The sequence below is a fragment of the Canis lupus genome, chromosome 13, assembly GCF_011100685.1.
Source record: "Canis lupus familiaris isolate Mischka breed German Shepherd chromosome 13, alternate assembly UU_Cfam_GSD_1.0, whole genome shotgun sequence".
NCBI classification, from domain to species: Eukaryota; Metazoa; Chordata; class Mammalia; order Carnivora; family Canidae; genus Canis; species Canis lupus.
In genome coordinates this window covers 56,878,386-56,905,781 of record NC_049234.1, presented here as the reverse complement: position 1 = coordinate 56,905,781, position 27,396 = coordinate 56,878,386, and the positions used below count along the sequence as shown (strand labels likewise).

The 27,396-nt window shown below is 32.8% G+C and overlaps 1 protein-coding gene across 4 annotated transcripts in view; it reads left to right on the top strand.

The window, feature by feature from the left end:
* The window catches only part of EPHA5 (EPH receptor A5), a 345,340-nt gene extending 325,522 nt beyond the window's left edge, over positions 1–19,818 (top strand). For all 4 annotated transcript variants that reach the window (XM_038556196.1, XM_038556194.1, XM_038556195.1 and 1 more), the window contains 3 exons: positions 4,261–4,454; positions 8,366–8,521; positions 15,150–19,818. In XM_038556196.1, coding sequence (XP_038412124.1) covers positions 4,261–4,454; positions 8,366–8,521; positions 15,150–15,255 — 456 coding nt within the window. In that variant the 3' untranslated portion in view covers positions 15,256–19,818. The remainder of the gene's footprint in view (positions 1–4,260; positions 4,455–8,365; positions 8,522–15,149) is intronic.
* The last annotated feature ends 7,578 nt before the right edge of the window (positions 19,819–27,396 follow it).

The window sequence follows — 27,396 nt, the reverse complement described above, 5'->3', positions numbered from 1 at the left end:
AAGTAAATACCTAACAACATAGGCACTCACACCTATATAGAACTTAATTCATCAGAACACAAAAATCTAATTCCATGGAGTAAAATCCATAACTCTCCCCAATTATTTTCTTGGGACATATTTACTTCTAATTCCAGTGGTGTGACTCAGCACCAGGATAGGAAGACCGCAGGTTCACTTGCCAGAGAGACTTCAATGTGAATCTTACCATTGCAATTTCTTAGCTGTAAACAAAGGCAATAACTAACCTTCTGGAGTCTCAAGTGTTTCATCTATAAAACATGTATGGTAATTCCTATCTTACAAATATATGGTAACAATGAATGCAGATAATATATATATATACAGTTTGTACTGTAGTACCTATGATATAATGCCTGGGCTAGTCTAGGTCCTCCAAAAAGCCTGTGCAAAGAATGAATTTGATATACATTAGTAGGATGAAGAAGCAACTCTTGTAAGGAAAAGGGATGAAGGATAGCTGGGAGAGATGTCAGACTGTGATAATGTTGCAATCATAGGAATAACATAGAAATAAGCTCATCTTATTATCAATGCCATGCTCAATAATTGACTGAAAATAACCCATGCAGACCCTAGCGTTGGTGTAAATGTGATGATAGCTTTAGGTGGTTTAGGGTTAAGGATTGTTGGTCAACTACCACCCAGAGGGTAAAGATCTGAGGAGACAAATTTTCATGATTGCTACACCCCACACATTTGCAGCACAGACCTACTTCCCCACATGGGTTCAGGGAGTATCTACTTCATGGTTCTGTGGGCTTTTCTTCCTGAGGGGAAACTCAGAAGAGGCAGCTTATTTATTTATTTTTTTTAAGAGGCAGCTTATGAATTAACTATAGTCCCTGTGGTTTCAGTTGATCTCAGGACCTCACCTAGTCCTTTGCCTCTGCTTCCTCCACTATCCATTCTGGATTCTCCTCATTTATCAATTTGGCAGGTCATGGTGGCTGAACTGGTAGCCTGAATCCATCTTTTGTTCTTGGGAGTTAGCATTTACAGGCCACAGTTGTTACAAAAGAGTAACAAGAAGCCCCAAGTATATCACCTGGGTTCCACAGGTTATTTTTCCCTACTCTAATTGTGTGAACGCAGCTTACATGCCTTGTGAACTATGTGTAGTGGTTGCTGGAACCAGCCCATACCAGCTAGCAGATTTTCAGAATGAGATCATACTGACAGTTTGCACTTGACATGGAGGGAGTATTTATACCACATAAACAAGAAAATGATACAAATATGTTGCTCACCCCACCCCTCAAGGAGGGCCAGTTGTTAAACATTTGCCAGTACCTCACTGAGTATGTGATACTCTGACATATTCTTCCCTAGAAGTGGATGCCCTCATTGAGTGCTGTATGGGATTCAGTGTTTGTGGATCAAGCATTGTAAAGTTTGTAATGCTGACTGAGGCTCTTTGGGAAGCAAAAACAAACTGTACCCAGAATGGGTATATGTATCTGAAAGGATGAAACCACTGACCTTCACATGACAGAATGGTCCCAGTAGAGTCAACTTGCCACCAAGTGAATAGTGCCATGTTGGGACTCAGTATTGAAGTTTTATATATTAGGAGAAGCAACATTCTTAAAATTGTGTTCAGACTGTTGATTTACATGTGAATGCCAAGAAAATGCGTAGCTCGTAATAATACTTCAGATGTAACACATATGAACTGGTGCCAAATTGTAAAACTTCTGGTTGTCTTTTTCTTTTTTCTCTTTCTTTCTTTTGTTTATGTCATCCATCCACATAAACAAATGTAGCAGTAATAAGAAACCCAATTGAGATTATAGTTCATTGGTTATACATTATAAACTGTATGATAAAATGAATAGCTTAAATTGCACTTTGATAAATTTCAAGCATTTCACAAGCTACCGGAGTATGAATGCTAGTCATTTCTCCCCCAAACTATGAAGGAAACGGTAGTTAAAAATGAAAAAAAAAAAATTCACTGTGTCCAAATATAAAATGTAAAGTTATAGTTTAAATATACTTTGAAGATAGAGTCTAAAGATGAATTTAGAATTAAATTCAATGACCTAATTCCCAGGCCAAGTACTTAAGTTAACTTAGAGACATGGTATTATATTTCTGTGTATATATGTTTACGTGAAAATAAAACTGATTAAGTAATACATTCTGGAAATAATGTCTCAAATCAAACAACTTATAAAATTACCTTAAATCTAATGACTTGGTTTAATTTATTCATTTCATAGTTATATGTGAACACTAGTGCTCATTGGAAAAAAAGACAGTATTTACAAAAAATAGGTGCTAAAGGAAGAATAGAGCTTACTGGTAGCAGCTTTGGGAAAAAATTCATGGAAGAAATCAGATTTTAAGTAGGTAAAAAATCATTGTTCTTACTGCATAGTGAAATATTCATGACTTAAACTATACTAGGACATTTTATTTTGGTATATATGTTATTAAAGACAATAGCCCAGGATTGACATCAATAATAAACCTTATAATAAGCAAATTAATGAATAAATGAACTTCCATCAATATGTAAGTTCAAATGGTCCTTTTTATTTTTGTTTATTTTTATTTGATCACCAGTGAGAATGAATGTTTTCTTAAAATTTATTTAAAATTTTTGGTTAGTATCTATTTCTCACAAATCTGTTGTTTATTTCTCAATATTTATGAACTTTTAACACATTAGGTTAGGCTAATCATATGTTACAGTTTGTAATCGTTTCTACTATGGTTTACCTTTAATTTTTTATATTGTTTTTGATTTAGGTTCATTAGGGTAGTAGGTAACTCTCAGGAATTTCACTCAGAGTCATATAGTAATTTATCTGATTATTTTTGGAGTCTGGTAGTACTTTTGAATTCTCTGCCTGAACTTAACTATTTGTACTTCCCAGCAACTATTATTTTATGCCCTTCCCAGGGAGATATATACCACATCTAACTTCAAAGGGGTAACCAAATGCTGATGACTCTCACATTTACATTATCATCTCAAATATGTCCTGCACCCTAGCCAGATTCCTGCAAATTGCCATCTGGGTGTTCCCTACTCACCCCAAACAAAACACGCTCCAAATTATACTTGTCAACCTTTCCCACTCCAATAAATGTGTTCATCTAAAGTAAAGAGCAACAACCATCCAGTGTGATAAGTCTGAACTTGCCTTATCTCACATATGTTCTCTCCTCTCTCCTCTTCCCCTATGTCATAAATGTCTCTTAAATCTGCCATTTCAACTTTCCATGTATCATTGCTTTTGTTCAGATGCCATGTCCTTTATCATTGAGAGACTGTTTTTTTCCAATCTTTCAAAATTGTTTTTGTAAATTTCCTATTCTAATAATTATTCATTTTTCCATTTGTCAAATCAAATCTAAACTCTTTGTCGAAAAATCTAATTAGCTTTAATATTTGAGGAAATATTCACAATAGGAATTTGAGAAATGTGTTTATCATTATTGGTTTTGGTATCATTTAGATATTTGAATTTTCTAGAATGGAACCTGTATTATGTTCAGAAGCATAAACAAATTTCTTCTATAGTTAGATATTTTGATGGCAGCAGCATTATGAATGTTTTTTATAAAACAATTTCACAATTAGACCAATACTCATATGTGTGGTTTTATATAAAATCAATGATATTTGTAATGCCTGTGCAACTTAGGCAGTCATTCCAAATTCCTGACAAAAATAGGTAGATGATAATAAACAGGCAGACTTTGACATTATTAAATGATACATGAGATAGTTATGCTAATTTAGCCTTTGACTTATCCATCATTTACCATCCAAAAGTCTCTTTTGAAGTAAAATTGCCATTCTAGTGCTTTAAAAAATGTGGATCTGCCCATAATTTTTCATTAAAAAGACATTAACTTTTCAGAGAAATCACTAACAAATGTAATCCCTATTTGATTACAGAATGCAAGGATAAATAAAACATGAACATTATTTTGATGTCAATTAATTTTACAAATCACCCTTCATCAAGATTTTATGTAAAAATGATTACCATTTATTTTCTTTGTAATATATGAAGAAAACCTATCGTTTTACAGTGTGATAACATATTTACTTTTTTATGTTGTTTTGCAGCAAATGGAAGTAATCAGAGATTTTAAAGATAGTGATGCTGGTTATTACTGCAAGAATAAGACTAAGAAAGGATGAAAAGTAGGAAATTTCTCAAGCTACTCTGTACTAAATTTGTGGTGTTGAGTAAGGTTCTGTTTTGCTTTACACAGGTGATTAAAGCAGTAGAGGAAGGCTACCGTCTGCCAAGCCCCATGGACTGCCCTGCTGCTCTCTACCAATTAATGCTGGATTGCTGGCAGAAGGACCGAAATAGCAGGCCCAAGTTTGATGAGATCGTCAACATGTTGGATAAACTGATACGTAACCCAAGTAGTTTGAAGACACTGGTTAATGCATCGAGCAGGTATGAAGCCTGGCTTGAGGTTTTCCTGGTGGAGTTAATTCAAATTGATGCCATAAATATTAAATCAATAAAATCATTATTTATACCCCCAAATCTATGGATCTATATGATACTAATTTATGTAAATACAATTTTTGCATAATGCTAGTCTCTTACAATGTATTATTCTTAAATAATTTAAATAGTTATAAGCATCAACACCTTATCTGACAGTGTAAATGCCAGTTTCAAAAAAGTGTTAACTGTAGCCAAGTTTAGGTAACATTAAAAAGACTCAAATGAGGGGTGCCTGGGTGGCAGAGTCAGTAAAGCCACAGACTCCCTATGGGTGCAAGGTGGTGATCTCTGGGTTGTGAGATCCAGCCCCACTTCAGGCTCCCAGTTGATCAGGGTTTTGGCTAGAGATTCTCTCTCCCTGTCCCTATGCCCCTCCCACTCATGCTCTCTCTCTAAAATAAATAAATAAGGCCTCGACAGCAGTGAGCACTTTTCACTCTTGGCAGACCTCCTCTTTGGGGCGGAATCCATTACAGGCCTGAACTCAGCCCAAGCAGCTTGCCAAAGAAGCCTCATCTTTGCTGCTGTGCAAACCCTGAATCTGTATTCGTCATGGGGAGCACAGCGCATGTTGGCGTGTCATAGTCTTGGGACTATGTTTCTATCTTGGCCATCTTCAGAGTCTGGCATAAAGTTGATACTTTCTAAAAATCTCTTAAAATCAATCATCAATCAACAAAATAGAAGTTTCCTGAAAAACTATTTTTAAAAAGCCCAAATTGTTTATTTTCATGTGTTTTAGATGACACATAACTGTAGATGAGGCAAAATGAGATTCTAAGATCATAGGGAAAAGCTAAATAAGCACTGATATGTTGTAAACCAGAGATATCTAATAATAATTACTCTAATTTCTGTGTTACAGATTTTAGTGTCTGTCATATTTTATGAACAATGACAATTCCTTCAGAGATTCTTTGCTCTTATTTGGTTGTACACAGATATGTGGCTAATCATTTACTGTTCAGTTGGAACAAGACCTAAATCTGATAAATGAGTAATTTATAGGAAAAATTGTGTAAACAAATGAGCATTTTAAAAAATTTTCTGAATGCACATGAATATATTTAAATAATGCTGCATATATGTAAAACATGCTTTTCTCTTTAACCTGATAAATTACAGAATTGTCCTCTCAAAAAATAAATAGGGTTTGATTCTATACTTTAAAAAAATGACCAATTGTTATTTTCACTTACTTGAGGAAGTTTTTTATTTTTACAAAAAGTATAACCAAATTGGCTGCCTATTAGCATGAACTAAATGAGAAATAATTTGTTGGTAAAGTTACATAAGTTCTATGATTCCAACATAACATTTGTTTACTAGGCAAAAAGTCATTTTTAAATACAAATGAGGAATGAATCTTCAACTTCTGTTCAAGCATCATTAACTTTTTGTAGTAGCAACTGGAGAATTTATCTTCTTAGTGAATATTCCTTATGTTGTTCCTGAAATATCTGCTTTTAAATTATTTACTGTCATGTAAAATATTAAGCATTTCTTTCATCTACTTGCTTGAATTATGCTATCACAAATGGACATAAAGAAAGGAAAATTGTAAAGAGACGTTTTGGTGTTCTAAATTGTGTTAGTCTATATTGTATCATTGTAGATTAAGAGCGGTTTAAGAATCTCCAAAAATGTTTCATATTTTTTGTATGCAATATATAGAATGAGTTTACTAGGTTTCATTTAAACAGATTTGGCTTAAGACTATCCCACTCACTAGCTATTGTTTGTTTAGTCATTTACAAATCTTAATTCTAGAAGATATTAGTTCCTGATCATTCTTTTTTTTAATATTTATTTATTTATTTATGATAGACATAGAGAGAGAGAAAGAGAGGCAGAGACACAGGAGGAGGGAGAAGCAGGCTCCATGCTGGGAGCCTGACGTGGGACTCGATCCCGGGACTCCAGGATCGCACCCTGGACCAAGGCAGGTGCTAAACCGCTGAGCCACCCAGGGATCCCCTGATCATTCTTTTTTACATCGTTCCCACCCATGTCAAAAAACTTGGTGATTTAGGTAACCTCGGAGATGATATTTGAATACCTCTCAGTACATTGAAATGTCCTCCTTCAATGATTCTGAGCACTAGCCTACTTTGAATTCTCTCTCACAGTCATGTTCTACAATCTATTACTAAAAATTTCAACTCTTCCATAATTTCAACTTCAAGATCCTACTCTTCTTGTATTTCTATCTTCATCAAACCTTTGACCCCTATGACTCAAAGGTTACAAATCACAAGATACCCATTTATTCATCCAGATATTTATGTGTCCACATTGTGTCATGCTATGGGCTGGGTGCTGAGTATACGGCATTGAGCAACACACTATTAGAGAAGAAAGATACTGAACAAAATGAAAACAGTAAAAAAAAAAAAAAAAAAAAAAAACTTTGGTTTTGCAGTAGAAAGTAGGAATAGAATTTAGGAAGATAACTCAGAGGCTACAGTAGTTGTGCAGGTAAGACATGAAGTGGCAGCAAATGAGATAGAGAGGAGTGGTCAGATGTGCAATATATTGGAGGTAGAATGGATAGTACACACAATGATAGATTGTGAGGGGTTTGAGGACATGGAAGGAGTGAACTATTGCATTATATACTAGAGGGGGGAGGACTTCAGGTGGAGTTGGATGTGAAAAAGATGACAAGGTGGCTTCAGACATGTTGGGACAATATTCCTATGAGAAATATGGAGGTGTGTAGTAGCTGTACGAATGCATGAGAAACCTAGGCTGGAGATAAAAATTGGAGAAAAATAGTTGCTACATGAAACATAGAAGTGAGTAAAATTGCCTGGAATGAAATTCTAGCATGAGCAAAGAAGATTCAGAAGCCAAGTCCTAGGTCCCTCCAAATTTTAAAGTCAGGAAAAGGAGTAGTAACAGGCAAAGAAGATTAAAGAGAAGTCAAGGTGGGACCCCTGCGTGGCTCAGCAGTTGAGTGTCTGCCTTTGGCTCAGGATGTGATCCCAGAGTTCTGAGATCAGGTCCCACATCGGGATTCCTGCATGGAGCCTGCGTCTCCCTCTGCCTGTGTCTCTGCCTCTCTCTCTCTCTCTCTCCTCTCTGTGTCTCATGCATAAATAAAATCTTTAAAAAATAAAAATAAAAAAATAAAGGGAAGTCAAGGAATATTCAATGTAGTAGTGGCCAAGGAAGAGAGAGAATTACTTTTTCCTTAGGATACATTTCCAGAAATAGTTATCATCATCATCATCATATTATTATTATTATTGGCCAAAAACTATGAGCTCAGTACAGTTAAGAGCATCTCGTGGTTGCATTGATCCTATTCTGTTTTCTTATGTATTTGGGATTACATTTTGTTTTCCCAGTTCTATCACTCCTGGGGTGAATTAACAAGCACCCTTATGTAAGAGCATAAAATCATGATAAATAACTTCTGGACTTCCTGGGAAATTAGCTTAAATGAGCTTGAATTTCTCTAGCAAAATCTAGGAGCAACTGGCTTTACACAAATTATTCCTCATATCTAATTTTGGTAGCATTTTATCTATTATTTTAACAAATGAAAAACAATAATAAGAAGTAAATACATCTAAATCACCACATGGAAGTTTCAGCTAATGTTTTATATGTATCACAGAACATTTACTTATTAAGCCATTACAAGTTTTCACTGATTTTGGATAAAAAAAAATCTGAATAGTCTAGTTTTGTGTTCTATATTTTGAATTATTTTCTTCCATGTTAACATTAGTATATATTTCCCCTAAAAATATAAACCCCAGATCCATTGATGGTGTGCTAACATTATGATTTGTTATAAAAGAATTGAAGTGTTGTTCTTAATATTACCATTTTCTATATTTTAGGGTATCTAATTTATTGGCAGAACATGGCCCACTGGGATCTGGGGCCTACAGATCAGTAGGTGAATGGCTAGAAGCAATCAAAATGGGCCGGTATACAGAGATTTTCATGGAAAATGGATACAGTTCAATGGACGCTGTGGCTCAGGTCACCTTGGAGTGAGTAATTTTTCTGATAATTTTTACCTAATTGCTGGGGCGAGAAAAATTGTTCGGAATCCAATCTGGATGAGGTCAAGGGAAATCAGTTAACCTTTGTCCATGTGTGACAGCTTTCCAAGAAGCCTCTTCTTTTTTAGCCTGTATTGTTAACAACTGCATGGTTAATGCTACTTGTGGCCAGTATCTTTGCCTCTTTGCTTCAAACAAATAGCATTATAATATTGGAATAATTGGAATAACAGCTCCTTGGCAAAATACTGGCATTTTGTGTTGTGGAAAAGATGTTTTCTTGACAAAGTTTTTATACTGGTACCTATGTTATATGAATGTAACTACAAAACAAACTGTAAGCACAATTGGTGTGTCTAGTCCTACATAACCCCAAAACATATTCTCAAATGTTGGCTGTGACGAATAACCGGGTAGCAACAGCTTCAACAAAGCTTCCCAGGCAGGAATCTCATTTAATCTCTCAGTGGTGCACCTTATATCCTTGCAATCCAAGGGTATATTAGATTCTGCCTCTGATTTCTTGTTTGGTACAATCTCAGTGGAACCAATTGTGCCCTCTTCTGTTTGCACGTTTAAGATAACATTTATCGAATCTTATTAAATAAAAAAATTACTAGAGTTAAATATTAACTTCTTTAAGGTTGTAAGTTGTTTGTATTTTATTATATACTCTGTATGTGTAATTATTTTAGCCCAATATTTGTTATTTGTAAAAATTAACTGTTGTTATGGTGATTCCATCTAGATTACATTAACGTGAATAATGTTTTAACCTGTGAATATAATGACAATTTACTTTAACTTACCTGCAAATTCAAAGGTTAAAATATTGTAAGGATTAGAATATAATAGAACATTCTAACACATTGAATCATAGTCCTTATTCCATTACTTCACACAATTTGAACGCTGAGCAGTTGTCTCTCGCCGTTTCTAGTCTGGCATTCTTTGCTTCATTGAATTCACTGCCCATCCACACAAAAGGTAACAGGGTACCGTCATTTGTCACCAAATAATGTCACATTCTCAGCATTTCTCTTCCTCATATCTATAACTGTTGGACCTAAAATCACTACTCAGCATGCTCTCTTAATTTGCTGAATCTCATCCTCATCCTCACCACCAAATTGTATCTATTTGATGACACGTATGCTTTGCCCATTATTTCTTTGGATGCTCAAAGAACTCATTTGTCCTATATTTAAAATAGTAAACAGAAAATTTTGCTGATGATTTAAAACTATTTTTACATGATTGCTATTTAATTTTTCAGTAAAAATGGTCATTTTAATTTATTAAAGTCATTTGTCATTTTATATTAAAATGATACTGTAGGTATTTCTTCTACCCAATGTCAGATTACTTGTAAATATATAATAAAATTATTTGCATTAAATGATGTCTCTTTTTTTATTAAAATAGCACATATACATAAATGTATATATAAATATTTACATCCACTATCTTTTTGCTTCTCCTTTCACAGAATAGTTTTAATAACAAATAATGTTTTTTGAGTTAACTACCTCTCTTTTACTTTATCTTTTTGGGGCCCCAAAATGTTGAATATTTTAACATTATATTTCAGTGTTTCACTTTTTTATTGTTTTTAATTATTTTCTCTTGATTTACTTGTCAACTCCTCTGTTCCCAAACATTCTTCATTCTTTATCTTTTCTTTCAAGACTTATTAACCTTCTCCTATCTTCTAATTATGGTTCTCTGCCCCATTTCATTTCTCTAATTGTCTTTGTTTGATCAATATCTCTCTACTTGGTTCAGCTTTTTCTGTCTATTATTTTGATATCTTCTTGCCTCTTGCCATATTACCTCCTTTAAGATATTTATCTTTTGATTTATTTACCTTAACTGGAAGAGTAAAGTAAAATTAGGAGACTCACTAACATCTTCCTGTCCAGAGACGCTGGTCTCCATCTGTCAGTTGCTTCAGATTCCTGGGCAGATAATTACCCATTCCTTAATAGGAACTGAGCCAACAAACCTCAAATCCAGTAAAGTTGATTTCCAGCACCTTTAAATATATGTCCTCTTATTTATTGTGTTTTTAAACATATTTTTTCCTATTTGACAATAACATATTTATGAAAATATCATTTAAATAACTCATGGAACAGTGAGTAATCAGTTACTTGTTTGGTCAGGAATAAGAGCAAAAGTTTATCTGTGCATCTTGCTTGCCTTTCACCAAAAAAATTATTAAAGATACATGGCAAAAGAGCCGGGATATCAGCAAAGACAAAGACAAGTTCTTAAATATTTAGATAATGATTTTTTATACATGGTCTTTATCCAGTGTAAATACTAATTTTACGAAGGCTGCATAATGCTATAATAAAACAATAAAATATTATCATCAGCGTTATTGCCAAGGCATAATAGAAACTAAGAACTGGAAGTATACCTGTGATAAATGGTTAGATGGGGGAAAAAGTTAAGATCAATTAGTATAAGGAAAAAGGTCAAACTGCCATATACTTAAGTTAGAATATTATGTTAGAATTTATGCCATCAAATTTATTTTCATCGTGGGTTTAGAAAAAGGAATAGAAAATATTACCATTTTTTCAGAATAGCAAAGTTTGATAAAAATTTAATTTTGTTTGTTATTTATTTTATCTTTGTTTTTTGCCTTTTTTTCTCCTTTTATTTTTCCTTTTTTTTTCCCCCAGCACATGTATATATGGCTTAATGTGGAAAAGAAATGAAAACCTTAACAGTCCTAAAATTAAAATGTGTTCAGCAATGTGGTTTTCAACTTTAGATGTCCTGTCTGTCATTCTCTGTGCCTAAATCTTTCTATTCTGTGCACAATACACAGAACCATTGTTGTGGCAGTAATGGTGTAATCTGTACTATGGTGTGTAAATGCAGTGAATTGTGGCTGACAGGGGGAATTGTAAGCTCACGGTGAGTTGCAAAATGAATCTAAAGATCTGTATTAAGGACAGTATAACAGCTGCTTTTAAAACTTATTATCAGACCAGTACTATCAACTTTTGATTATTCAGAAGATGATCAAAATCCCATGAATTTAAGTATTTGTCAATTGTGTGTAAGTTGAAGAGATTTACGTTAGTATCATTTATTAAAAAGGGGTCTTACACTACAGAAATGGAAGTTTTACAAATCTAGTGCCAAAATTAATCACAATAATTCAAGTAGATTTCTTAACTTATCAATAAAGATATTATGCATAATTTACTATATACATGAAATACACACAGGAGTACTTACTCCTCTACATTCTACATAATTAAGCTAAAGTTTCTAGTCTGGTTCATCATTTCTAGTTCATAATTAAGCTGAAGTCTCTAGTCTAGTTCACAGTCTCACTATGTGTCACTCACGAAAATCATGACCAGTCATGGTTAATCTTTGCCAAATGTAAATATATTTATCTTGTACAGTAGATATATAAATATTATCAGGATTCTCTAAAGGATCCAAAAAAATTTCAGAACTACACCTGCAAGGTCAAAATAAGGCAAAAAGAATAGTCACTGAAATTTAATGAATATTTATTCATTTCTCTTCTCCCTTCTCCTATCCAGCAGTGTTGGTGGGGTAAATACCAGTGATATGGCTAAAAGGTGTGTAAAGCAGAAGGGAGAAGAAATGAGGGAATTACTCATCCACAAATGGGTGAATGAAATCCTGAATAATCAAGAGTTGCTCCAACATCAAGTAGACACCTCTTGTTGTTCTCTATTTTTCATTCTGCCACTTCAGTATCATATAATCAGTGTTTTCCATGATTTAATATTAATTATAGAGTAACATTTGAAAATATGCTGAAATGTAATTACATAAATGGGAATCCATTATATTTGCAGCTTTTCTAAAACTAATCATGCTTTGTTGACAAAAGCCAAGTTATTTTTATGTAGCAATACTCTTCTTATCATGTTTAAATTCATAAGCCTCTGCTGAAATATAGTTCATCATCATTAGAATTGGCTTTGGGTATTACCTAAGATTACACATGGTCATGATACATTTAGTATAATATTTATAAAGGGGATACATTTAAGATTTTACTTAGCTACAAAATTTCCTATATAGAAAAATCAAATGAATAAAATAGCATATCTTGTATCATTTCCAAGAATTTTTATAAGTAGAGCAGTAACTTTATCATTAAATGTAAGATACTTTAATTTTTATCAAATTTATCTCACTTTAGTATGGCTAACTTGACCATTTAATGTATACTTTAAAGGGTAAAATGGCAATTTTTAGACATCATTGAAGTATGAGACAATCCTTAAGATACTTTAATGCACTTATCAATATTGGGATAGTTATTTAAGCTTCACTAGAAATGTTTTTCTAACACTATTTTAATCATAAATTCTCATATAATTAGAAAAATATTAAACAGGATTTTTTTAAGAAACTTCTTTGCTACTGAGAACAATTTTAACTTGCATAAATGATCTTCCTTCTCTCCAACCTTTTCACTGAAAATCACATTGCATAAAGGTATATGTAGGTTGCATGCATTATAATCATGCTATTTTCTAAATCTCTGCACATTAATTTGATAGCTTTTGAAATGACAAGTCAGATTTTAAAAACATCAGCATTCCATTAAAGATACACATAATTTATGGTAATATATAAAATGCAATGCTGTATTTTTATAACTCCATTCCTTCCATGGAAAGAGGGATTGGGAGGAGATAAGTGGAGGGAGCATTTCCATGGTCTGACCTTCCATGTGTATTTTAGGGGATAATCAGATCATAAATTGACCTTGAAAAAAATCTTATATTTAACTCACTGGAAAAATTTAAACAAACTGAACTTAAAATCTAGATGTATGAAATGGTTTGAAGAAAAAAAGGTTTTATTTGCCTATAAACACAAGCTCTATAACTGCATTTATTAATCAAATATAATCCCTCCAAATCTCTGTTCTTTAACATGATATAGATGTCGTAAAAAATTTAAATTTCCAAAAGCACTGAACCAAGAGTCTTTCTTGTGGTCAAGATATTTTGAGAGAATGAAGTTATATTTACCTATACTATAACAATAAATTAAACCAGTGGAAAAGAAAATAAATCAAACCAGTGGTTTGATATCAATGAGACAATCAAGTGTTGAAATGTGGAGCACATACCTACACACCGCACACACATCCACACACACACCCATATACATGCATATATCAAAGTAAGATTTTGGTATTGTATATTTAAAATCCATGCAGTTTTAGTGGGAAACCTATAATTTCTTTCTCAGGTCTTTCAGAATAACTTGTAATTATTATTTTCAAAAGCTCATTCCTAATAATTGGATTAGTTATATGAATTGTGCAATATTCACATTCTAAGAAAGAACATGTTTCCACCCTAAGTATCAATTGCTTCTTTTTTTTTTTAGCTATTTGCCATTTGCTAAAAGCAGCCTAAAAAATCAAGAAAACATAAAAGGAAAAAGAAACCTAAGATATTATTTAAACAGGCAGTTATTTCCAATACTAATATATATAGGAGCCTAAGTACCCATTTTTAAAATTTCTATTCTCTGAGATTTAAGAGATTTACTTGTTTCCAAAGCTATCCAATTTTACGTATATGTTATATAAAGAATTTGAAGATACTTCGAATGCAAAAATATCATTTAAGTATAATGTATTCAATAAAGTAATTAAAGAAATCTAACAGGGCAAACAGTTTTGTCGCTTCAAAATCTTGATTTGTTATTTTTTTCCTATAATTAATGTTATCACTTACCAAACATACCTGAATAATTATATTTGCCAAATACATACTCTAGGGGAATAGAATTTCCGAATATCCTATAAAATAACAATTAAGAACCATGGGCATTGACCTTGAGCTCTATAATATGCTGTTACTTTAGAAACCTAAACATTTGTAATTTTATTTTGAATAATAAGCTTGTTTAAAAGAAACAGTAGAAATGTATTTTGATTGAAAAGACTTTCTGATAGTGTGTAATCTTCAGAATGCTCTAAATGCCGGTAGAGCCTAGGTATTATCTGGTAAAGAAAGAAAGCTCTGGCGCTTTGGTTTCCAAGTGAAAAATGAAATATTTAGAAGTGTTATAAGAGCAATGTAGTGATCACTATCCTTTAAAGGTATCTGTTGTATTAAAAGGATTGTACCAAGTGAGTCATTTGAAGAGTTTGGTCTTCAGCTGCTTAACTGTAACATTTTAAAAGTATATTTTATGCTTCTTTTAGAAAAAAAAAAAAATGGTTGTGCCTATTGTAGGTCCAGATTTTCAAAATTGTTCAATGAAATTGTACCTTTAATTTAAAAATGTTATTAGTAAGCACGTGCAAATTTGTTTTTCCACCACTCTGTGCCACCAAAATAATGAAGCCCCAAAAGGGGGCAAATATACATCATAGCACTCCTTATCATCATAAATTAAATGTTTGACTGTAAAAAGGTACAATTTGGGAGCCTACCTTTGAAAATTGGACCCCGTGTCTCTAAATTGGGACTGTACTCTAATTAGTGTCTGCAAAATGTTTGTGTCTTTGCCAGCGTGAAATATTGAGGTGTGCTACCAATTGAATCACTACATACATCCAATGTGTGCTTTCTTCATGCAGGGATTTGAGACGGCTTGGAGTGACTCTTGTTGGTCACCAGAAGAAGATCATGAACAGCCTTCAAGAAATGAAGGTTCAGCTGGTAAACGGGATGGTGCCACTGTAACTTCATTTTAATGTCACTTCGTCAAGTGAATGATTCTGCACTTTGTAAACAAGCCCCGAGATTTATTTTAACAAAAATAAATAAATAATAAATAAATAAATAAAAGGGGGTGGGGAGGGAAAACTCCGTGATTTCTAAACCGTAGGAGAGCATTTGTTTCAGCCACAGAATTTGTAATCAGTGTTTTGCTAAAATCTCCTTATCTTCTGCAGTGTCTTCATTTTTCATGAAGCAAATATCACCTACGTGGAATAAAAACATGAGGTTAAACATTATTTTATGTTGCAACAAGCAAATCCTTTCCACTCCTTCTACACAATTTTGTAAATGAAAAATGTAACTATATAGAGCATCTTTACAGACTGAATTAAGGCAGCCCCTTTCAAAACTTCCAAGAATCTACTTGAAAGGAAAAGTTTATAGCCATCTGTGGGCTAACAAAAGCTGAATTTACTGAAGTTTACTTCAAATCTGAATTGTCTACAGAAGTGTATTGAAGAGCAATATGATTAGATAATTTCTTAATAGATACCTTCTTTTGTAATTTTAAAATGCTGTTACACAGCGTTAAGTTATAGACTCTAGTGTATAAATATGTTGCTTGATCAAGGACAAGTACAATACAGGGTGTATATTTATTTTTCTGTGTTATAAAATGTACTTTTAGTTGCTCTTCTAGAAACTACTAGGTAATACGTGTGTATATACTGTATAATTTGCTGTATACCCAGGAATCAATTTAAGTTGCAGTTTTGTGTGTGGTGCTTGCACATGTGTGCGTTACCATTCTGCTTGCATTTTTAATAATGTTTTAATTTTAACAACATATGAGAACAAGTGTTCCAGAGTGTCATATGAATAGGAGAAGTAGGGAAGCACTAAAACGAAAATTTAACACAAGCTTGTGTCTTTCTTCCTCTCATATGTCCAAAAGCTACTAAATCTCTTTATTCACTAACAGGAAATGTCTATAAGATTAAATCCCCTTTGGCTTTTTGAAAACACTTTGTGATATCTGTGACAATGCAGTTCTTCTAGCCATTAATCTTGCACCCCTGTAAGAAATTTCACCTTTCTGAGTCCCAGAAAATATCTTGTCAAGCAAAGTTGACACCAAGGGCACATTTTCAGCAGGACGTAGAAGGATTTAACTGTGCAGGCTCTGTTAATGTTGTTAAATCCAGGCACATAGCACTAAGCATTACCCCTAAGTGTTAATCCTTTGTAACCATTTCCCTGTGGTTCAGCTCTAGAAATTTTGATACTAAGGCAGCAATGGAATGATTAAATACATCATATATATGTATTTCCCTCAGAATTGTCTTTGTTTCAAAAGTTAACAAGTTTTATTTGTCAATGACTGCTTATCCATTTGGTAATTTCATCTTGTATTCAGTTTCATCAAATTGAATTGATAAATCAGTCCAAAGTATTATTTAGTTGATATGTTCTATGTACATGTACCACTCTTGGTGAAAACTAACATTCGTGTTATGTTATACGGTTTGTTAGAATTTGAACAAAACTGAGCTCCTCGGTGAAATAACGATTTTTTTTTTTACAGTATCGCATTTTGGAATGACATATGATTACTCAAGGAGCACAGTCTTTGAACAAAATATAGCCTATTTATGATTATCAGGGCAATAGTATATTGGAATAGTCTGGTTTAATGAAATCTGTAGAAAATATACCTGCATGATATTAATGGTATTCTCTCTTCCAAGCACTTGTTTTAGTTGGATGTTAGAATATACAAGAATAAATCTTTAAGGAATAACTTCTTTCTACCTTGCCCACCTTTTACTTAAGCAGTAAGGTAACTCTTTGCTAAAGAACTGGCAAAACAAAACAAAACAAAAAAGCAAAAAAAAAAAAAAAAAAATTCTAAGCAGTTCTCAGATGGTATATTTAGTCCAGCCCCATTATGGCTATAATTACTTATTAGGTCTATACTGTACCATGGGTCCTAACAAAATACACATCAAGTATACTTTAATAGATTAGTGAAATTTGCAAAGAAAGTAGAGGAAGGTCGATTTGGCACTGTCTTGATAAAATCACAAGTAGTAGGCATCACCATTATGAAATACACCTTTGTGCATTTCAAGAAAAGAACTGACATGATTCATTTTGTACAAAATAATTGGAGACTGTTGCACTTTATTGAATTTTGTAAAAACAGAAAAACAAACAAAAAATTAATTTAAGTGATAGAGTAACAATTGAGAAACTTCCAAGTAGGAATAGACATATTGACTTAAAATACAAACTATCATAAATGTTAGGACTAGACATAATAACTCACATATAGCAAAGATATTTTCTGAATTGTCTTCTACATTTATATGTTCAAAATTGATTTAGAGGTCAACACAGATATATCTAAGTGATTAGAATTTAAAGTTACAAAAAAAAAAGAATTTAAAGTTACAATGTAGATTTCTTCTTTTTCACAAAAGAACATTATAAATTAATATGGATCAGATTCCTTTGCAATCTTGGTATTCCTTTTGGAACGTAAATGGAGATGAAAGTTAGACACATAGATTTCATCTATATCTCACTTTGGTTGAGAATTTCTAAGGAATGTCAATCTGATTTTAAAAGAAATAGACTTTCAAATAAGAAATGCCCTCTTCCACATTAAAAAAAAGGAAAGAATTCCTTTCTAAAATATTTATTCACCACTGGATATGTCACCAATTGGGAAGTGCCAATCTCATCTATAAATGTGAGAAGTGGAACAAGAAGAAGAGGCAGCTCTTGTGAAATGCAGCGAGGCAGTAACCTAGGGCGAGGTTTGACAAATCTTGATTGTGTGATTTCCTATCCTTTTGGTTCATTCTGCCACCCACCAGACAACTAAAAATAAAACACAGGCTCAATAATTTTAGCACATAAGATAGCTTTGTCAAATAATACATAATGTTATTGTAACTATCAAGTAGCAATACCCTTAAAGCATGAGTCATTCTCAGTGTTGAACCTGGAAAAATAAGTACAAGCAGGGAGTCTTTTTCAACCTACTGGTAACCTGTTGAATTCACTCAATTACTATTTTTATCAATCATAGTTTGTTTCCTAATCTTCCCATTTGCTCATATGTTCTTCTTGGCCATTGAAATATCTGAATTGTATGTAAAAATGTAAAGATTTTGATTTTTCCATGTAAAAAAAATATGCATGGTCTTTTATTTCTTCTCTTTTAAGCACCAAGTCAGTGTTCTAAAGTTGTATAATTACTGTAAAAATTATATTCCAATACTCTATATAAACTTAAATGTGGCCAGCATTATTATTTCAGAGTTGCCATACAATACAGAACATCCTTCACTTAGTTTGTAAAGAGTTTTAACCAGTGTGCAATGGTGAAGAGATAGTTTCACCTCATAAGTTTAAAATGAAAAATTAATATCTGTTGAACACTTATGTGTTTGCATGTCTGCTATTTAATCTCTATGTGAAAGTCAAAAAAAAATTTTTTTCAAACACCTGTTCTTTCTCCCATTTAAAGTGGGCTTGCAGAAGCACAAGTAGAAATATTTACCTGTAGAAAAGATTTTTGTTTGTAATGGTGCGTGGGATAGCAAATTTGCTTCAGATGTTAGAAATTTACTAGATGTATGATGTTGCATAGTAAGATAAGGTCTTTTTCCCATTTTTGTCTTTCAAAAAATAGGAAAAAAAAGCTAAGTATGATAGTAAACTGTCTTTTCTTATGTCCCACCAGATGTTTAACCTCAAAATAAATAAAAAGTAGGTACAATATGATGATGATGATGATGAATAAACAATCAAAATGCTAGTTCCATTTGAAATTAATAACTAGAATAAGTCATCATTTTTTCAACTCTGTAGCACAGCTGGTTACATTGAATATTTTTCTCTATTATGCTGTTAATTATATAGTAATGTATCAAAGAAGAAATAGATAAGAACTTTCTTTTCATGTTGGTTTATAAAAAACATCTTTTTACACATAAATGATTGAATGTTCTTGTTCAGAATGACCACAAAATTATTGCTTGGGAGAAGACACAATTCTTTAAAAAGAGAGAGAGAGAAAGAGAGAGGGGAAGTCTATTTATAATAATGAGAATCAAATGTCATTTGCTTCTTCTAAATGTAAATGAAAAAAATTGAAGGTGGCAAAATATGTCATGTGTATTCAGTCTGGGCCATATTAACAGTAGAGATTTTAGTGGTCAACATATTTGTGAATCCTTAGATTGCTATAGTTTTACAGTTAATATTTTTACAGTGTGTAAATTTCATTTATAATAGTCTGAGAATAAAACTTAGTCATTTGTTAATATGTTTATTAAATTCTCTTAGTTTCAGACAGGTCAGAAGCAGCTGTATAGAGTATCTTATTCTAGGCTAGGCATCAGGATATCTCAAATCCCTGCCTAAGCATTAATTCAAGAAAAGATTAGCATTTCTGTATTTTTCCCCATTTGAAGCTCTATGTGCATTTGGTTTGTGTACATGTTTTTGTAGTGTAAGATATGAAATTTTATATTTTTTCAGAAAATAAAAAACCCTTTGAATACAGTTAAATCCGATTGTCATGCTTGACCCTCCCCCAAAAGATTCTAAACTTACAGCGTTTGTATAATGATTTTCGGTTAGTTCTAATATAAATGTTTGAATTTCCTATGCTAAATATTTAAAATGCAATCAGCATTCATTTTCTTCGAAGACACGTTCATGAATCTCTGCATTTGAGTATTTGCAACTAGAGTTTGACATAAGACTGTAGGACATGAGCATAATTATTGGAAACCTAATTAGAAGTTGATTTGTGACAGTGTAATACAACATTACTTGCAAAAACAGAAAACTGTGTGTACCATCTGCAAAAAGAGACTTTCTGCATCTAGCATGAGGTGGTCATCTTCTCACTTCCCAGCATCTATTTATGGCATAGGGGGGGGAGTTGCATTCTTCCAAGAAAGGGTGTCAATAAGTACAAATGCTCCCTCTTTTTCTGTATATATTATATCGTATCAGTCTTCTTTTGTAAAAAGCATACCCCATTCTGCTGTATTCAAGGAAATTAATAATCATATTTGTAAATGCATTTACATTCATGAAAAGTGACATCACCATACCTATGGAAATAATCTTTAACACCTTTGCCTATGCATAGAATCAGTATTATAAGATATATATATATATATATATATCATATATATATATAATTATATTTGTAATTTAATATTTTAGTAAAATTAGTAATAATTTAGTAAAAATGTATATATATCATTTAATATCTTAGTAAATAGCCTCATGTAAAGACTGAGTATTTGGTTACCAAATAGACTATTCTTGGCTCTGCTTTGCTGCAAATGTAAAGATCTTATGATAAAATGGATTTTTCTCCCAATCCTGTGGACACTCTTGATCAGGTAGGAGCGATGGTGTGGTGGTGGGAAGTAAATGTTTAATAAGAAGGCACTATGCTGTCTTAGAATTTTCCACACACACCTTTAAAATGGTTTTATTGTTTGCACTTTACTGATGAAGAAACCATGACCCAAAGTCATTCAGAAATTGCCCAAGTCATGACTGTTCTTCAAAGGCAGGATGAAAACCACATTTATTTGAAACCAAACTCACAGACATTCTACTATAATATTCTGATTCCAAAATGTTGATAATGCTGTCTAGATAATGGAATCATTTAGGCCAGTCTCCTGCTTTCATTGGTGCAAGAACTGAAACTTATCAAGAAAGAAATTATCTGAACATTTCCAGAAACTGAAGTGTACACCTTGGGGGGGGGGGGGGGGGGTGGTCAGGATTTAACGGATTGCATTTCTAACTTATTTGTTTTTTAGAGTAAGCCAAACCTTGGGAGTCAAAAAGCTTTCCTTATTTTTAATTCCTCCACTGAGCAGGAGCACAATTTAATTCAGTGAATCTTTCTAATAGGCATAGTTTTCTCAACTACAAGTACAGAAAATCATAATATATATTCATTATTTCTTCCAGCTATAATATCTACTTTACTTGTAGAACTTTGAAGTCTACAAGTGATTCATGACCAAATTGTTACCAAAAGTGAAAAGTATTTATAATTATTAAAATTCAGAGTAGCCATTTAAGTTAAATAAGGTTTTACATAAAATATTAAATGTAAGTTTACTTGAATTTGCAAGCTAAAAAATAACAAATTGGAATAAAACTCGAAGAAATGTTGAACTATAATTTTTTTCACAGCAAGAATAATTAGTTCTTTAATCATCCCTCGATAATGAAAAATATTAACATGTTGAGGTTATTAGTTTCAATTTGAAGTTTTTTAGTGATCCTAAGTTTTTAGAAAGCAAAAATTTGTATTCAATCCTCAAAACAGTCCTTTAAGTGAGAGGTTTATTCTGTTTTTCTTTTTCTTTTTTTAAGATTTTATTTATTTATCCATGAGAGACACAGCAAGAGAGACAGAGACATAGGCAGAGGGAGAAGCAGGCTCCCTGCAGGAAGCCCGATGCCGGACTCAATCCCAGGACCCCAAGATCATGCCCTGGGCCAAAGGCAGATGCTCAACTGCTGAGCCACCCCAGGCACCTCTGTTTTTCTTTTGAACAAAGGTAGAAATCAAGGCTATGCAAAGCTAAGTGAATTTCTGCAGATGACCTACTTCATTAAATCCCTTCTCTCTTTTGAAGTTAATTCTCTGCCTCCGAGTTCTAGATGTTACTCTCCTATCTACTTTGACATCAGTTCCATCAATTGCACCTGGTCTTGAATGTTTTCGCCCACCATTCTCCATGGTTCCCTTCACCTACCCTCTATATGTATGTGAGGGAGCCTATAGCAAGTGGTTATCTGGAGCCAGCATGTCAAAGCCTGCTCTGTCATTTGCTAGTTGTTTGAACTCAGGCAAGCAATTTAACCTCCCTGTTTTCAAGTACCTCATCTATTCAATGAGGAAATCATTTGGCTATTATAAGACTCGAAGAATACATATACAGCAAGTGAAAATAGTGCTGACTTCATAATAATTGCTTAGTAAATGTTATTTATCTTTACATATCTTCTTTACTGAAATCTTTCTTCTCTATAAATGCCATCAAAACTTTCAAATATACATAAAATTTGATAAAATTTTCATTAATTCCCCTGTGCATATAAGCCAGTTTCAACAATTATCCACTAAATGCCAATTTTGTTTTGTACGTAACTTCAGAGACTATTCTCTCCCAGATTAAAAAAAGGAAGCTCGGACATTTTATCATTTTGTAAATAAATATTTCAGTGTGTATCTTCAAAATAGAGGAATTATTTTAATATAATCATAATACTATTAAACTATCTAAAAATTCACAATCTTTCAAAAATATTTTCACATACCCAATTGGTATTCCCCTGTTTTATCACACCTTTTATCTTGTTTTTTTTTTTCATAGTTTCCTCAAGTCAATATCCAAATGTTCCCTTTGTTTCCTATAAATTGGCAATTAGACTCACAGATTCAGGTGAGTCAGATTCAGGTTTCTTTTTATTTTAGGAAGACACAGTAGTGTGTATTTGCATCAGTGCTCACTCAAAGTAAGCTATCTTTCTGTGATGTTAAGAATAATTGAGGATCATTGCCAAATTATTATTCACAAATAATTTTGAATTGGTGATTTTCATCATTTTTTTCATTTAATTGCCACGTGACTTTTATAAAGACTAATTTCTCTTTATCAACTATTTAGTTACTTTGAGATTGAGTTTATATAGACAAAGCAGAGAAGTTGATTAGTGTTATTTTTTACTGTCTTTATTTTAAAATGGTCACAGGCTCAAATATCCCCTCTGTAAACTCATGTCACCTCTACTAATGTTCTAACAGCATTTAGAAGGCCCACCTTAAATATTCCCCCTTTCTTAGCATCCAAGAACTCAATCTTTCCTGCTTTGTCTACATTTCTGGCCATTTATTCTCAATTAATTTCACTAACTTTTATTATTCTGACATTATTTTTTAATTTTTTAAAAATATTTTATTTATTTATTTTACAAAATTTGTGAGCACAAGAGAGAATAGGAGCAGGCGGAGGGTCAGAGGGAGAAGCAGACTTCCTGATGAGCAGGGAGCCCAATAAGGAGCTGATCCTGGGACTCCAGGATCATGACCCACACCGAAGGTAGACGCTCAATCAACTCAGCCACCCAGGTGCCTTTCTGCTATTCTTTTAAATGCTGAAATGGCAGGATTGTGTTATTTCTATTCTTGCCATTCCATATTATACTTGCCCTATAAGTTGCATCAACTCACAACTCCTCAATTTTAACATATATGGAAATGGATTTCCATATTGAATCTCCAGTGCTGATATTTCTCCAAAGATATAGTTCCATGTGAATAAACTTATACTGAAGATTTCTAATTGACTATAATATATGCCTTTTAAAATGAGCATATCTCAACTGACCTTACCTTCAACACAACTTATACTTTCTTCCATAAGTGCAGTACTTGTCATAAGATTTTATTAGTATCACATTAAATATGTTCTTATATACATTACTAGCAGATACAGAAAAATAAACAAAGGTCAAAGGTAGCACTAAGTGGGAAACATAGCCTAGAAAATTTAATGTATCACCCCAAATCAAAAGAACGCTCTTACTTGGTATTTTATTTTATGCATTTTTTTATGAAGGGAATTAAATGGGAATCTTACACCATTGAGCAATCAATTATAAACATTAAACAGTAATTTCATTCAAAAATTTTCCACTGTTATAATTTGGGATCATGAAATTAAAAAAAAAAATTGGAAAGCATCAGACTGACTTTTCCTTTGTCCAAATAGATATACCCTATAGAGAAGGTTCTCTGAACCATGTCAACAAATAAATTGACTTGGATTATGCTGAAAAAAATTTTTAAAGATAATAAAAACTTAGTCACAGTCATTTGAAAAGATAATCCTTGAAGGGTTTCCACTCCTATAGAAGGATAAAGTAAAATGATTTACTGCATTTTCCCTGGAGTGGTAACAGCCCTAACCATATGTCCTATGGAATTCAGACCAAACAACAAATGTTTTTTCCAATCATTCCTTTTTATCTACAAATATGTGAAATGTAATTATAATGGATATTAATATCAAATAAAATATTTCAGAAGGTGCAATCTAAGTGTGTTTTCAGGTGAAATATATTGTAGACTTCTCAGTCCTTTGCTTGGCTCATGCTGAAGAAGGCACCAGGAGTTATGATCTAATTTTTGTGTAAAGCCCAAGTCTTTCTCAGGATTTTCTGAAAGTTCCCCATGTTTAATCATGAGCTATTCCTTTATGTCCTGTCAAAGCATATGGTCATAATACAGCGGAGAGCTTCCAAAAAAATAATTGTTCCTTTGTGTTTTATAAGCAAAGGGGTTCAAAAGTCAAAGTCATATCGGCTTTGAAGACATTGCTTCTATTATCCTCTATTGGAGCTTCACAAAATATTCTAGAAATACAAAGATTCACCTAAGTTTAATTTAAAGATTCCCCAAATGTTTGATCATGAGACCCTTTTGGCTTTTTGCAGTTATTACTATTCTCACATGGTAATTCTAAGAGTACATTGTCATCCATGTGAACACTTCACAAGTTAACTATAAGAACGTTATATTTTTCTCAAGTAATGCTACTCTTGGGAAGCACTGATGAGAAGATAACCACTCTGAGTTGTATGCGCACCAGGGCCACATAGCTACATAATATTCCATCCATAATCAGCTTACTTTTCCTGGAGATCAATGCCATAGTGAAATTGTGATGCAGCTGAGGAATGGCATAGGCTCTAAAACATATAGAACTAATTAGTCAATTTTACTTACTTTGAAATATGTACTGTATCTCATCAATTTCTGATACATAGGATGTAGTCTTGAAATAAGAGGTTACTGAATACAATATTAAAACAACAACAAAAAAATGAACCATGACCTTGGTCTCATTACTCTCATTACCCTGGCAAAAGTAAAAATTAGAGAAATGTTCACATCTTCTATGCCAAGGAAGGCAACAGACTTAATTTAGGGAAGAGAGATTGTCCTAGAAAAAAGAAATTGGTAACAAAAGGCTGTTGATAGATTAAGTATCTTAGTATAAATGAGCGCATCAAACTCCACATCAACACTAAGGGACTGAAGAAAAAGACTGAGCCAGAAACAAGACTGAAAATTGAGAAAGTCTCTCTCTCTCTCCCTCTCTCTCTCTCTCTCTCTCTCTCTCACACACACACACACACACACACACACATTTTGTTAAACTTTAAAGAGGATGTTATGTGGAAAAAAGAGAGGTATAAAAGAAAAGAAGTACATACAGGTATCCCCTGCTTTCTGAAAGTTCACCTTATGCCACTTTCCATTTATGAAAGACCTACATTAATACAGACATTTTTTTTTATAAAAGCAAAAATCCTCTTCAGATTTCTATCAGCAAAAACAGCACCAATGTAGGTCTTTGGTAAAAATGAAATGGCATATTGCAAACTTTTGGAAAGCAGAGAACAGTGGCTTTAAGCCATTTCAGCTCACAAAAAGTTTAGTAAGAATATTTCTGTATAGTGGAGGAAATCTGTACATATAGGAAAATCAGGAAATAAATAAAACAAAGAAAATACATATGGAAATTTACCTAGATATTTCCAGAGAACTGATCCAGACCCAAAGATCTTAAAGCAAGCATCATTAACCTTTTAAAATATTATTTAATATCCTTAAATAATAGCCTTTGGGAACTGGGGAACTCTGTAAAACTTCAGAATTTGTCTATGTATATTTTAGAAGGAGAATTCTCATAGTTGTTATTGAATTCTCAAAGGATTCCAAACCATAAAATATTAAAAATCCTGACAAAGTAATAATGGAATATTTTCTAGTCAGTGATTTCTTGTATCTGTAAGCAAATAATTTGTAATAGGACTTTCCTATTATTTCCACTTATTTTTCCAAAGTTTAATCTAAGTCCTAGGGAGTCATTCTGAGATATGCTCCTGGGAGATTAACTTATTTGTATGTCAAAGCCAGTAGATAGAAGATATTGATAGTAATAGCTTCATAACGTGGTGGGACCTAGAGATAACATAATCTGATTTCTATTCTTCCAATGAACTAAGTAGAAAACTACACTAACACTAAACAAATTCTATGTGGCTAAGACAATGATATTCTCATATGGAAAACAATTTTTTTAAATTGTAAGAAGTCACCTAACTCCTAAATTAGATGGATGTGAAATCTAATGCATTTGTTTTCACAACAGGATTTTTAGCACAAGTTTCATTGTGTTAAACCTAGACTTAGAGTTGAAACTTTGGTTGATCAGACAAGTTTTAATGGCCTGTATAGATCCAGTGTCCAACACTTATTTATTTATCTTCTCATTTGTTTAATTACTCATTATGTTAGATACTCAAGATCCAGACCATGAACTCGAGAGTCCTATAGATGTGGTTTAAATTCTTGCTCTGTCACTCACTAAGTGTGTGACTCTGGGAAAATTAGTTTAAATCTCTCTGCTTCAGTCTCTTCATTTGCAATACAGACAAAAACAAATTTACTATGAGTATTTTGCTCACCCCATATTCTCTATGTTCCTGTCACATGGATTTTTAAGCTACTATCTACCTCAGAAACTTTGTATGTACTGTATCCCATACCAGGAACACTCTTCCCCTAGACCTTCGTATGGCTCATTATTCTTATTCTTAAGATCTCTGATTAAATGTCTATGGGAGTTACTCAACCTGTCTCAAAGTATCACACCATGCCCCATCTTTTTTCATTATGGCACATTGTTTATTTCCTTCAAAACACCTTACAAATATGTATTTATTTTGTTTGTATATCTTATTTGCTTATTATCTGTCTTTCCCAAAGGAATATAAGCTGAATAAAAGCAACAACCAGGTCTATTTTACTGACTGCTGTATCTGTATCACCTAGCACAGTTCTTGGACCAGCATAGGTATTCAGTACATACTGTCTGAATGAAAGACATAATAAAATAGTCATCACATTGTGGCACACAGTAAGTCCTAAATAATTGCTAGTGATTATTAGTCTTGGAGATTTAGAGATATCAAATGCTAATCAGTTATTCCTTCTAGATATCCTCCTGAGACAAAAAACCAACAGGA